Source organism: Bombina bombina, chromosome 3 (assembly GCF_027579735.1).
Source record: "Bombina bombina isolate aBomBom1 chromosome 3, aBomBom1.pri, whole genome shotgun sequence".
Lineage (NCBI taxonomy): Eukaryota > Metazoa > Chordata > Amphibia > Anura > Bombinatoridae > Bombina > Bombina bombina.
The window spans coordinates 1165023634-1165038140 of NC_069501.1; the positions used below are offsets into that span (position 1 = coordinate 1165023634).

Genomic DNA, 14507 nt, shown 5'->3' on the forward strand with positions numbered 1-14507 from the left:
CAATCGGATGAGTGGTAGTTATCCACTATATGTACATGATCTTGATGTGATCAATTTCGGGCGAATTGACAATATGATACAGAGCCGATTTTTGGCTAAATTTTTTGGCTATGATGTCATGCTGCAGGGCAGGTGTGGTATTTGGTGTGATTCCTATTGGATAAAACTGTGGGTGTGTGTGAATGGTCCAATTTCGTTGGACCTTGCTTGTTTGTTTATCTATCTGTCATAATGGTGATAACAGGGGGTGTGATCGGCTTGTCCTGTGTGGACTTGCCGCTGTTGTTATTACGTTTGGGTTTTCTAGGTATTACATTTTACTCACTTCTTTCTTTCGGTAAATGGTGCTTGCTAGTCGGCAATGACTTAACGTAGATGCCCTAAAAAGATGTTATTAATCAAAAAGAGATAAATATTGTGATATGTAACATGATATATCAACATCAGAGGTGTGGAATGTCGGCAAGGAAATAGGAAAGGGAATAGGGTTAGTCATCTAAGGAGGCAAAGCCATATTACATATATACTCCACCTATGTTAAACTAAGGTGTCATTGTATATAGGTATAGTCTATTTAAAGGCAGCGTTAGGCATAGGAAATGAATTGGTGAAATACCATATAAATGTGTATTTAAAAATCAGCCTAGACTACAGCAATGCAGTGGTGTTTTGATGAATCATGAAGATATATATATATATATATATATATATATATATATATATATATATATATATATATATGAAGAGAGCCCGGTCTCATAGTGGCTAAATATATTATAAACGAAAGCCAAAGTTATCTTTGAAGGAAGGAAGATTATGGGAACTACCTAGGTTACTCAATACTACCTAGGAACTAAATTAAAAAACATCAAATATTCAAAGGAACTATAAACAATTAGCCCTCTGAATGCACTCAAAGGTGAAGTTGGAAAACAACATGGCATAAGTGTTTAGAGTTGGTATCCCATTTGACTAATGACAGACAAGTCAGAAGTGTTTAAAGTTGATGTCACATATGACTAATGAATGTATCATATATAAATTGGTGAGGAAATATAGCTTAAATACGGCTAACAGGAGCTTCATAGAGATGTCTAGAGAGCAACTTGTTTATGCGGAAAATCATAACTTCTATGTGACGAAATTGGTAGAATTTATAATATCTTAGTCTTTCTTGATTAGAGAGAGGTAGACAAAAAGTGATACTGGTGGGGTATGTTCCCCTTGGAACTTGCGTATATTATAACGGGATTTAGTACACAAGGGTCCATCCAGCCTTTTTTGGTTATTAAAAACTAGAGAGAGGTGGACAAAAAGTAATATTGGAGTATACTCTTTTTATTTAAAAATAGTAATATTTGAGTATACTCTTTTAATTTAAAAATAGAGAGAGATAGACAAAAGGTAATATTGGTAAGTTATACTCTCCTTAGAACTCATTTTTATATATAACGGGGATTAGTAGAATTAAACATATCCCCAAAGTACTTGTTGAGTTCTTTATGGAGATTTAGTAAATGTTAAGTTGTAATTCACTCAATTGAGGTTTAGGAGGTGGGATAAATCCTGCTTATTATTTACCCCTTTGGGATACAAACAGTCTAAATTAAAGATCCATTTAGATTCTGCCATTAATAGCTTCTTTTCATAGTTACTTCCTCTCCAGTTTTTGGTAACTTTTTGTATCCCCATATATTTAAGTATTTTGATGTTCCCTTGATGTTTTGTGGAGAAATGTCTATATAAGTGTGTGTCCATATTACGTTTATCAAACAGTAGAATATGTTCCCATATTCTGTCTTTTAGTGTTCTGGACGTCTGTCCCATGAACTGAAGGCCACAAGGGCATTGTAACAAATAGACCACTCCCTTATCCTGACATCGTATTAGATCTCCAATCTTATACTTTTCTTTGGTATTATTGGAGTAGAATTAAGCAGTTTACACTCCACATTTACATGCCTTACATGTATGGCAAGGGAATAAGCCTTTGATCTTTTTTCCAAAGACATCTTGTACTCCTGAAGATTTCTTCTTCTGTAGACTAGGTGCTAGTTTATTCCTCAAGTTGTTCGCTTTTCTGTATACAAATCTTGGCCTCTGAGGTAATCTTTCTCCTAATATATCATCATCTTTAATAACGCCCAGTGTTTTCAAAAAATATTTTCGATGATATGTTTATTTTCACTGTATTCTGTTATCAGGGAGATGTTCAAGGTATCATCACCTTCATCTCTCCTAGTCTTTTCTTTGTAGTTGGTGAGTTCTTTCCTCTCTACTTTCCTCACTTCTTCAATTCTTTGATCCAGCATTTCTTTTTTTTTTTTCATTTATTTTGTCACTTTTAATTTTTTATCTATCAAAAGGGACATATCTGTAACAAGATCAAGTAACATTGAAATTGGCAATTTAACCACAACCATCTAAAGACTTCACTCTATCATTAACTTTTTGTTTTCACGGATCATCTGTTTTTACGGATCATCTTATTTGGGCACACAACTGTTTGACTTTGATTTGTATATCATTTGTTCTTAATTTTTTATCATTTTTTATCATATTTTTCATCATAAGGATTTTTTATCACATCGCATAATTTTTTTCATCACTATATTTTTAAACACATATATTTTTTCACCTTCTTTCATTTTTATACTATGTTAAGTACATAGTTAAAGGAATCAGTATTTGTTTATATTGCGTAATTAACCATACTTAGGTGCAAGCTTGCACTAAGTAAAAAATAATCTTAGGAAGACCAGACTACCATTACACTATCCACAGGCCAAGATCTATTGCAAGTTTTTTGTATTTTACTATCATTGTACGACTATAGGTTTATTTGGAGCTTAAGTTAACCACTTAAATATCCCAATGTAATTTTATAGCACCTTTCATTGTACTATTGCATTGTATTGTATTTTAACCATATTTTATTCTGTATGTTTAATCAACACATGGATCCATGTTTTTAATTTGAATGTTTGTAATTTTTTTAATAAATTTGAATTATTGCTTTAACGTACTGACGCCAATTTCACTTAGTTTATCAGACCCAGCCTCCATCAGGTTAGGCGCTTTGGTATTTTTCCCAGGTACAGAAGCTATATTATTAAATAAGACACCATCTACAACTAGCACACTCCCTATGGATAAAGTCAAGTGAGACTAAAGCTCAGTAAAGAACGCTTTAAGATGTATTGGAGAATCGCCTCTAACCATACAACTTCCCCGGCCAGTTACCTACCTCCGTGGTCTGGCTAAGGAAGGGCAGCCAACTCCCATGGTTGGATTCTGGAGTACATGAGAACTTCACTTTCATCTAAGAGTCTGGTGAAATCGCAGCTTCTGGGTTTGTTGGCAAGCGATCTGCTCTTAATTCTAGCTCTCATTTTCTTTGCCCTGTCAGTTTGGATGGACAGTCTTGAGGTTAGGATTTCTCCACCAGCAGCACATATAGACTTTTTCCCCCCAATAATTGGCATAGGTTGAACTTGGATATCATCTCTGGTTCTGCTCACTTTTGACCTAATTTTACTGTAATGGCCCTGAGTTCGGTTGGGACATTTTCTGAGCAGCACCTCTCCTTGCAAAGCTGGGACACTACCACTCAGCGTTGTCCTGCTTGGGGCAAAAGATCCTTCAATATGCCCTTCTAAGCATTCCATTATCTATATAGACTAGTCTGTATGTGTTACTTCTGACAGTTATTTGTATATGACCTTTTAAATTCATTGCATAATTATCCCCATAGCATGATCTATACCTAGGTCTTTATTTCATATACTATGCTGAAATGTATTCAAATCTTATTAGACATAAATATGGATTATTATTGCTCTCAATAGAAGCACATTTGACTCCTTCACTATATGTTGTATTCTGTTAAGACACATTAGTTTTATCTACCATTGTTTAGCATTGATTGAGTCATTGTATACAACTTAAGTTCTTAAAACCCTTCAGTATGCCCTATCTTCTATGTCACCATTTGCATAAACTAGACGGAAAGTGACACATGAGACTGACGCTGATATTGTGCCATCTACTTATGCTGTTATGAGGCTGCAGCAACATACAGTATATACACTAGCATGTATTCTGAGCAGGGATAGGCACAGACAAAGGCTGTGGCGGACATTTTCCAAAGTACAGACCTTAGTGAAGGACACCAAGGTACATTTGAAATTAAAAACATTATTTTATAGTGCTTGGTGTTATTATACTGATGCATATACCACTGATCCTATAACCAGCCCTCCTCTGGCTATATCCATGTGCCAGTGTCACTACTGTGTCATTATATAGTGCTCGGTGTTATTATACTAATGCAGATACCACTGACCCTATAACCAGCCCTTGTCTGGCTATACGCATGTGCCAGTGTCACTACTGTGTCTTTGTATAGAGCTGGGTGTTATTATACAGATGCAGATACCACTGATCCTATAACCAGCCCTTGTCTGGCTATACACATGTGCCAGTGTCACTACTGTGTCATTATATAGTGCTGGGTGTTATTATACTAATGCAGATACCACTGACCCTATAACCAGCCCTTGTCTGGCTATACACATGTGCCAGTGTCACTACTGTGTCATTATATAGTGCTGGGTGTTATTATACTGATGCAGATACCACTGACCCTATAACCAGCCCTTGTCTGGCTATACACATGTGCCAGTGTCACTACTGTGTCATTATATAGCGCTGGGTGTTATTATACTGATGCAGATACCACTGATCCTATAACCAAACCTTGTCTGGCTATACACATGTGCCAGTGTCACTACTGTGTCATTATATAGCGCCGGGTGTTATTATACTGATGCAGTCACCACTGACCCTATAACCAGCCCTTGTCTGGCTATACACATGTGCCAGTGTCACTGCTGTGTCATTATATAGTGTTGGGTGTTATTATACTGATGCAGATACCACTGACCCTATAACCAGCCCTTGTCTGGCTATACACATGTGCCAGTGTCACTACTGTGTCTTTGTATAGAGCTGGGTGTTATTATACAGATGCAGATAGACATCCAGTATTTCACTCAGGCTTTATTTATTCCATAACTTATCACCCAATATTGCTAGAAGTCTCTTGACAAGCCACTATCCCTGAGTCTGCGACTATTTTCCTTACACTGCAAGCATATCATATGCAGTAAACTACATTCACCTACAGCCTTTAATTACACTCCTTTAATTACACTCCACTATAGTATTCTGTACAGATTAGGCAGTTTTATCTAGTTTCTGAAAATCTAAGTTATGAGAATTATTTACTTCATTGTTTTCCGTTTCATCCTTTTGCTTGAGACGCCTGCAGACTAAACTATATTTTACAGAGTGGACAGAAAACTGTTGCAACACCATATATAGGGCTCATACCTGGGCAACTTATGTTCCTGTTTATGTTATCATAGATGCTCACAGCACTATACTGCTCACTCCTCCATGTATGCAGATAAATAGTTATTAAGAGTTACTTTATGATAAGTGCATAAAAAATCCACATAAAAGGCTATATTTCTATTTACCATTCTAGCCAGTTTATATTCTAATATCTCAGAGGCCCAAAAGCGACCTCTTGTGTCAGTAGTCTGTAGGATACATAAGCACAAATTATTCTCATTATTTATTGTCTTTCTTTATGCTATCAATATTCTAGATATTCATATATATATATATCAGGTGCCATGGAGCCCAAAAGTGGCTACCAAAGTGACTATCATATGTTTTTCACCTTTAATAAACAAAGGGTCCATAAGTGGTCTGCTAAATAGTCAGCCATTTCAGATATTCTCTTAGTAAAATGGAGGTCTAAGATGCCTATTTCTTGTTATCTATTGTTATTACTCATTTGCTTGTATAAACAACTATTGTGCAGTTTAATTTTTTGTCATTATTGTTTAAAGGCTTTGCAAGTGATATGTAATATCACTTGCAAAACCTCAATAAAAAAAAAATTGTGAAATAAAAAAATCACAAAAAACTAAATACGTGATAAAAATATGATAAAAATGAAAGGATATGTCATCCACATTGTCTTCTCATTGGCGTTCCATGAAAAACAAGAAAAAACAATAATAGTGTTGAGGTATAGCTGTACCGCACATTTTTTTGCAGGTCTTGCAGGTATAGCTGTACCGCACATTTTTTTGCCCGTCACACAGCGTAACTATTGCACCTTTCAAAAAGTCCTTTTTCAATGAGACTCCCATAGCGCCGGTATTACGAGTTTGCGGTACAGCCCATAACTACAAGATTTGTACCGCCACTTGAAAGTCAGTAGTTATGGGTTATATGTTACAAAGCCGTAACATAAAACTCATAACTAAAGTTCTACAAAGTACACTAACACCCATAAACTACCTATTAACCCCTAAACCGAGGCCCTCCCGCATCGCAAACACTAAAATAAAATTATTAACCCCTAATCTGCCGCTCCGGACATCGCCGCCACTATAATAAACATATTAACCCCTAAACCGCCATACTCCCACATCGCAAACACTAGTTAAATATTATTAACCCCTAATCTGCTGTACCTAACATCGCCGCAACTTACATTACTGTTATTAACCCCTAATCTGCTACCCCCAAATTCGCTGCCACTAAACTTAAGTTACCCCCGTAAACCTAACCCTAAGTCTAACCCTAACCCTAACGTAACCCTAACACCCACTAACTTTAACATAATTTAAATTATTCCAAATAAAAATTACAATTAATACCTAAATTATTCCTATTTAAAACTAAATACATACTTACCTGTAAAACAAAACCTATGCTAGCTACAATATAACTAATAGTTACATTGTAGCTAGCTTAGGTTTTATTTTTATTTCACAGGTAAGCTTGTATTTATTTTAACTAGGTAGACTAGTTAGTAAATAGTTATTAACTATTTACTAGCTACCTAGTTAAAATAAATACAAATTTACCTGTAAAATAAAACCTAACCTGTCTTACAGTAAAACCTAACATTACAATAAAATGAAATAAAAAAAAAATACATTTATCTAAATTACAAAAAATAATAAACACTAAATTACACAAAATAAAAAAGAAATGATTAAATATTTAAACTAATTAGACCTAATCTAATAGCCCTATCAAAATAAAAAAGCCCCCCCAAAATAAAAAAAACCCTAGCCTACACTAAACTGCACTAAAGGGCCTTTTGCGGGGCATTGCCCCAAAGAAATCCACCCAACCAACCCCCTCCCCAAAAAAAACCTACCTAAAAAACCTAAGCTCCCCATTGCCCTGAAAAGGGTATTTGGATGGGCATTGCCCATAAAAGGGCATTCAGCTCTTTTACTTTGCCCAAAGTCCCTAATCTAAAAATAAAACCCACCCAATAAACCCTTAAAAAAACTAACACTAACCCCTGAAGATCCACTTACAGTTTTTGAAGACCGGACATCCATCCTCATCCAGCCGGGAGAAGTCTTCATCCAAGCGGCAAGAAGTCTTCCTCCAGTCGGGCAGAAGTCTTCATCCAGACGGCATCTTGTATCTTCAAGACATTCGGCGTGGAGCATTCTCTTCTTTCGATGGTTCTTGAAGAATGAAGGTTCCTTTAAATTACGTAATCCAATATGGCGTCCCTTAGATTCTGATTGTTCCAATCAACCAATAGAATGTGAGCTCAATCCTATTGGCTGATTGGATCAGCCAATAGGATTGAAGCTCAATACTATTGATCAGCCAATAGGATTTTTTACCCTTTAATTCCGATTGGCTGATAGAATTCTATCAGCCGATCGGAATTCAAGGGATGCCGTCTTGGATGACGTCATTTAAAGGAACCTTCATTCTTCAAGAACCTTCGAAAGAAGAGGATGCTCCCGTCCGGATGTCTAGAAGATTGAGCCGCTCCCCGTCGGAAGGATGAAGATAGAAGATTCCGTCTGGATGAAGACTTCTGACTACCTGGAGGACGACTTCTTGCCGCTTGGATGAAGACTTCCCCTGGCTTCGTTGAGTACTTCTTGCCACTTAGATGAAGACTTCTCCTGGATGTCTGGTATTCAAAAACTGTAAGTGTATCTTCAGGGGTTAGTGTTAGGTTTTTTTAAGGGTTTATTGGGTGGGTTTTATTTTTAGATTAGGGACTTTGGGCAATGTAAAAGAGCTGAATGCCCTTTTAAGGGCAATGCCCATCCAAATGCCCTTTTCAGGGCAATGGGAGCTTAGGTTTTTTAGGTAGGTTTTTTGGGGGGGTTGGTTGTGTGGGTGGTGGGTTTTACTGTTGGGGGGTTGTTTGTATTTTTTTTATTACAGGTAAAAGAGCTAATTTCTTTGGGGAAATGCTTTGCAAAAGGCCCTTTTAAGGGCCATTGGCAGTTTAGTGTAGGCTAGGGTTTTTTTTTATTTTTTTTGGGGGGGGCTTTTTTATTTTGATAGGGCTATTAGATTAGGTGTAATTAGTTTAAATATTTGATCATTTCTTTTTATTTTGTGTAATTTAGTGTTTATTATTTTTTGTAATTTAGAGTTTATTATTTTTTGTAATTTAGATAAATGTATTTTTTTCATTTAATTTATTTCATTTTATTGTAAGGTTAGGTTTTACTGTAAAACAGATTAGGTTTTATTTTACAGGTAAATTTGTATTTATTTTAACTAGGTAGCTAGTAAATAGTTAATAACTATTTACTAACTAGTCTACCTAGTTAAAATAAATACAAACTTACCTGTGAAATAAAAATTAAACCTAAGCTAGTTACAATGTATCTAATAGTTATATTGTAGCTAGCTTAGGTTTCATTTGACAGGTATTTAGTCTTAAATAGGTATTATTTAGGTAATAATAGTAATTTTTATTTAGATTTATTTTAAATATATTAACCCCTTAATGACCACAGCACTTTTCCATTTTCTGTCCGTTTGGGACCAAGGCTCTTTTTACATTTTTGCGGTGTTTGTGTTTAGCTGTAATTTTCTTCTTACTCATTTACTGTACCCACACATATTATATACCGTTTTTCTCGCCACTAAATGGACTTTCTAAAGATACCATTATTTTCATCATATCTTATAATTTACTATAAAAAAAATATATAAAATATGAGGAAAAATGGAAAAAAACACACTTTTTCTAACTTTGACCCCCAAAATCTGTTACATATCTACAACCACCAAAAAACACCCATGCTAAATAGTTTCTAAATTTTGTCCTGAGTTTAGAAATACCCAATGTTTACATGTTCTTTGCTTTTTTTGCAAGTTATAGGGCCATAAATACAAGTAGCACTTTGCTATTTCCAAACCACTTTTTTCCAAAATTAGCGCTAGTTACATTAGAACACTAATATCTTTCAGGAATCCCTGAATATCCCTTGACATGTATATATTTTTTTTTAGTAGACATCCCAAAGTATTGATCTAGGCCAATTTTGGTATATTTCATACCACCATTTCACCGCCAAATGCGATCAAATACAAAAAATCGTTCACTTTTTCACAAATTTTTTCACAAACTTTCGGTTTCTCACTGAAATTATTTACAAACAACTTGTGCAATTATGGCGTAAATGGTTGTAAATTCTTCTCTGGGATCCCCTTTGTTCAGAAATAGCAGATATATATGGCTTTGGCATTGCTTTTTGGTAATTAGAAGGCCGCTAAATGCCACTGCGCACCACAAGTGTATTATGCCCAGCAGTTAAGGGGTTAATTAGGGAGCTTTTAGGGAGCTTGTAGGGTTAATTTTAGCTTTAGTGTAGTATAGTAGACAACCCCAAGTATTGATCTAGGCACATTTTGGTATATTTCATGCCACCATTTCACCGCCAAATGCGATCAAATTGAAAAAAAAGTTAAATTTTTCACAATTTTAGGTTTCTCACTGAAATAATTTACAAACAGCTTGTGCAATTATGGCACAAATGGTTGTAAATACTTGTCTGGGATCCCCTTTGTTCAGAAATAGCAGACATATATGACTTTGGCGTTGCTTTCTGGTAATTAGAAGGCCGCTAAATCCTGCTGCGCCTCACACGTGTATTATGGCTAGCAGTGAAGGGGTTAATTAGGGAGTTTGTAGGGAGCTTGCAGGGTTAATTTTAGCTTTAGTGTAGAGATCAGCCTCCCACCTGACACATCCCACCCCCTGATCCCTCCCAAACAGCTCCCTTCCCTCCCCCACCCCACAATTGTACCCGCCATCTTAAGTACTGGCAGAAAGTCTGCCAGTACTAAAATAAAAGGGTTTTTACATATGCTAGGGTGTAGGATCCCCCCCTTAGCCCCCAACCTCCCTGATCCCCCCCAAAACCGCTCTCTAACCCTCCCCTCTGCCTCATTGGGGGCCATCTTGGGTACTGGCAGCTATCTGCCAGTACCCAGTTTGCAAAAAAAAAGGTGCTTTTTTTTATTTTTTTTGGCTTTTTTCTGTAGTGTAGCTTCCCCCACACACAGACAAACCCCCACCACCTTGCTGATCAGTTGTTGTTTTTTAAACTACTTAGACATTTTAACATTTTTAACATTTTTAATTAATGCATTTTCTGTAGCGTAGCTGTTCCCACCCGCTCCCTCCCCGTGCACGCGCCCGCCCCCGCCCTCCCGTGCACGCACGCACGTCCGTGCGCGCCCCCGGTCATCCCCGCCCACGATCCCGCCCCCCCTGCACATAACCAGGGCCATCGATGGCCGCCACCCGCCTCCCGGTCCGGCTCCCACCCACCAACGCAGGGAGCCACCGATCTCCGGTGCAGAGAGGGCCACAGAGTGGCTCTCTCTGCACCGGATGGCTTAAGAAGGTTATTGCAGGATGCCTCCATATCGAGGCATCACTGCAATAACCGGAAAGCAGCTGGAAGCGAGCGGGATCGCTTCCAGCTGCTTTCCACACCGAGGACGTGCAGGGTACGTCCTCAGGCGTTAACTGCCTTTTTTTTGAGGACGTACCCTGCACGTCCTCGGTCGTTAAGGGGTTAAAGTTAGGGGTGTTAGGGTTAGACTTAGGTTTAGGGGTTAATATATTTATTTAGTGTTAGTGATGTTTAGGGGTTAATAACTTTAGTATAGTGGCGGCAGCGAGGTTGGGGGCGGAAGATTAGGGGTTAATAAGTGTAATGTAGTTAGTTGGCGGCGACATTGGGGGCGGCAGATTAAGGGTTAATAAGTGTAGGTAGGTGGCGGCGACATTGGGGGTGGCAGATTAGGGGTTAATAAGTGTAATGTAGGTGGTGGTGACATTGGCGGGCAGCAGATTAGGGGTTAATAAGTGTAATATAGTTGGCGGTGATGTCGGGGGCGGCAGATTAGGTGTTAATAAGTGTAATGTAGGTGGCGGCGATGTCGGGGGTGGCAGATTAGGGGTTAATAAGTGTAATGTAGGTTGCGGCGATGTCGGGGGTGGCAGATTAGGGGTGTTTTAGACTCGGGGTTTATGTTAGGGTGTTAGGTTTAAACATAAATTTTCTTTCCCCATAGGAATCAATGGGACTGTGTTTACGCTCCATTATTGCAGGTGTTAGGCTTTTTTTTAGCCAGCAATCCCCATTGATGTCTATGGGGAAATCGTGCACGAGCATGAAAAAGCAGCTCACAGCAGCGCTGGTATTTGGGTGCGGTATGGAGCTCAATGGAGCGCAACGCTGCCATATCGCCCGCAAATGTGGGGTTTTTGAAAACCTGTAATACCAGCGCTATTAAAGGTGAGCGGTGGAAATAACTTGCAAGTTAGCAGCGAGGCAGCCATAACGCAAAACTCATAATCTGGCCTTACATTATCTATATGTCATACATGAACTAGCACTGTCTTACTGTTGTGGAAGAAATATAAAGCACTGCAGTGGTTTAGGAATAGGCAAATTTAGAGGTTATAAAATATATTAATATAACAATGTTTGCTATGCAAAGCTGGGGAATGGGTAGTAAAAGTGTTAGCTATCTTTTTAAACAATAAAAAAAAAATAATGTAGACTGTCCCTTTAAATTTAGTAACAGCTGCTGGTGGTAGTGGTAATCAGTTAGGTCCATGACTATGAACTAACTTTGCAATAAGTCAGTGTTATACTGTGTATTTACTGTAAATATTTCACATAGCAGAATATGCTCTATGTATTTTAAAATAGATATTCCTATCTATATCTGTATATACCTATATATACTGTAATCCTCTACAGTGTGTATATATATATATATATATATATATATATATATATATATATATATATATATACTGTATATATACAGTTGTATGCAAAAGTGTAGGCACCCATGACAATTTCCATGATTTTCATTTATAAATAATTGGGTGTTTGGATCAGCAATTTCATTTTGATCTATCAAAAAACTGAAGGACACAGTAATATTTCAGTAGTGAAATGAGGTTTATTGGATTAACAGAAAATGTGCAAAGTTGAAGTTACGCCGGGGCTGGATATTTCAACAATGACCCAAAACACTGCTCAAAATCTACTCTGGCATTTATGCAGAGGAACAAGTACAATGTTCTGGAATGGCCATCCCAGTCCCTAGATCTGAATATCACTGAAAATCTGTGGGGTGATTTGAAGCGGGCTGTCCATGCTCGGCAACCATTAAACCTAACTAAACTGGAGATGTTTTGCAAGGCGGAATGGTCCAAAATACCTTCATCCAGAATCCAGACACTCATTACAGGCTATAGGAAGCGTCTAGAGGCTGTTATTTCTGCTAAAAGATGCTCTACTAAATATTGATGCAATATTTCTGTTGGGGTGCCCAAATTTATGCACCTGTCTAATTTCATTTTGATGCATATTGCACATTTTCTGTTAATCCAATAAACCTCATTTCACTACTGAAATATTACTGTGTCCTTCAGTTATTTGATAGATCAAAATGAAATTGCTGATCCAAACACCCAATTATTTAAAAATGAAAATCATGGAAATTGTCAGGGGTGCCTAAACTTTTGCATACAATTGTATATAGGTATAGATATATATTATACCCAAATACCATCAAATATATATAGAAATATGTATTTATGAATAAACAGAACATATTTTGCTTTGTGAAGAACATTGAAATGTGAAATATTAATATTCTCATGTTGGGTTAGCGCACTTGAGAAAATGCGATTGGGTTTGCATCAAGTAGGGTCTTAGGCCCTTATTTATGAAAGTCTGGCAGACCTTATTCGACAGTGCGGATCAGGTCCGCCAGACCTCGCTGAGTATGGAGAGCAATACGCTCTCCGTATTCAGCATTGCACCAGCAGCTCACAAGATAGGTCGCCAGCAGGGGGGTGTCAATCAACCCGATCGTACTCGATCGGGTTGATTTCCGGCGATGTCTGTCCGCCTGCTCAGAGCAGACGGACAGGTTATGGAGCAGGCTCGCCAGAAACACGGGGCATCAAGCTCCATTTGAGCTTGATAGATAGGCCCCTTAGGATTTTTTCACTTTTCTTGGTCCATTGACTTCTATGGGGGAACACATTAACACGGTCGCGGTAAGCAATTGTAGAAAACAGTATGAGTTATTTAGTGGGTTGAAGCCCACACAAGGCTCTACTTAAGCCTATAAAAGAATATCAGCACTTTAGAAATGTTTTATACTAAATGTATATGTAAGAGAATATAGATGACTAACGATCTCTATTTATTTCAGGTTACCTCTACTTTTCTAATGGAGCCAGACAAATTGAATATGATAATGCAAATGGAAGAATTGTTCGTATCTTATTGAATAATGTATGGATGAAGTGTTACTAGAAAACACATAGAAACCAAATCATGAATTGTTACTTAGCACATAAATGTAACAAATATATATCATGTGTTTTTCATATTGATGACGAATAATAACGTTTATTTCAGTGTCTTTGCTGTACACTAGAAACAATAAAATGCTAGAATCACACAGGTGATTTAGAAGTTGGTGTATTTCTGAGAAGTGTTTAGAATTCTACACAAACATTAATGAGATTATTTTATTTACTTGTGTTTCTCATTGAATTTAAGTTTGCTAATAAACTATAACAGAATCCATGTTTAGTGTTTCTTGTTCTGAAATAATTTTACAATTTTACATGGAGCATTTTTTCCACATTTGTCTCTGAAATTCCTGCCTGATGTAATTATACAAAAGTACAGTTTCAGACATGCAGAAGGGGACAAGTGGGTGCAAATCCCCCCCTTGAATTTTGCTCCTTTGGCATAAGAACTCACACTCTTTTATTGTAAGCAAACCACTATGTTTTTAATGATGTGCATCATAAGCATACAAGTAACTCTCCTGATGCACGTTGCCACTGATATTATTATGATTGGGCATTTTATATATATATAGATAGATATATAGATATATAGATATGTGTAAACCCCTTCAAACACATTTCTTTTTAATTATTAGACTTTGATTTCTATTTTAAAAGGACATTCGGCATTTTATCCGTGTTGCATTAAAAGAGGGTATTTTACATTGTATTGCAATTTTTTATGGATGTTCTTGTACCATGGTTCATTATAGCAAGGGACAGCTGTCACGTGCCT

General features: G+C 37.1%; 1 protein-coding gene across 1 annotated transcript in view; it reads left to right on the forward strand.

Moving 5' to 3' along the window:
- The window catches only part of LOC128654584 (collagenase 3), a 97198-nt gene extending 83195 nt beyond the window's left edge, over positions 1–14003 (forward strand). Inside the window, exon 10 of the mRNA XM_053708578.1 lies at positions 13624–14003. Within this exon, the coding sequence (XP_053564553.1) occupies positions 13624–13727 (104 nt within the window). The 3' untranslated portion in view covers positions 13728–14003. The remainder of the gene's footprint in view (positions 1–13623) is intronic.
- The last annotated feature ends 504 nt before the right edge of the window (positions 14004–14507 follow it).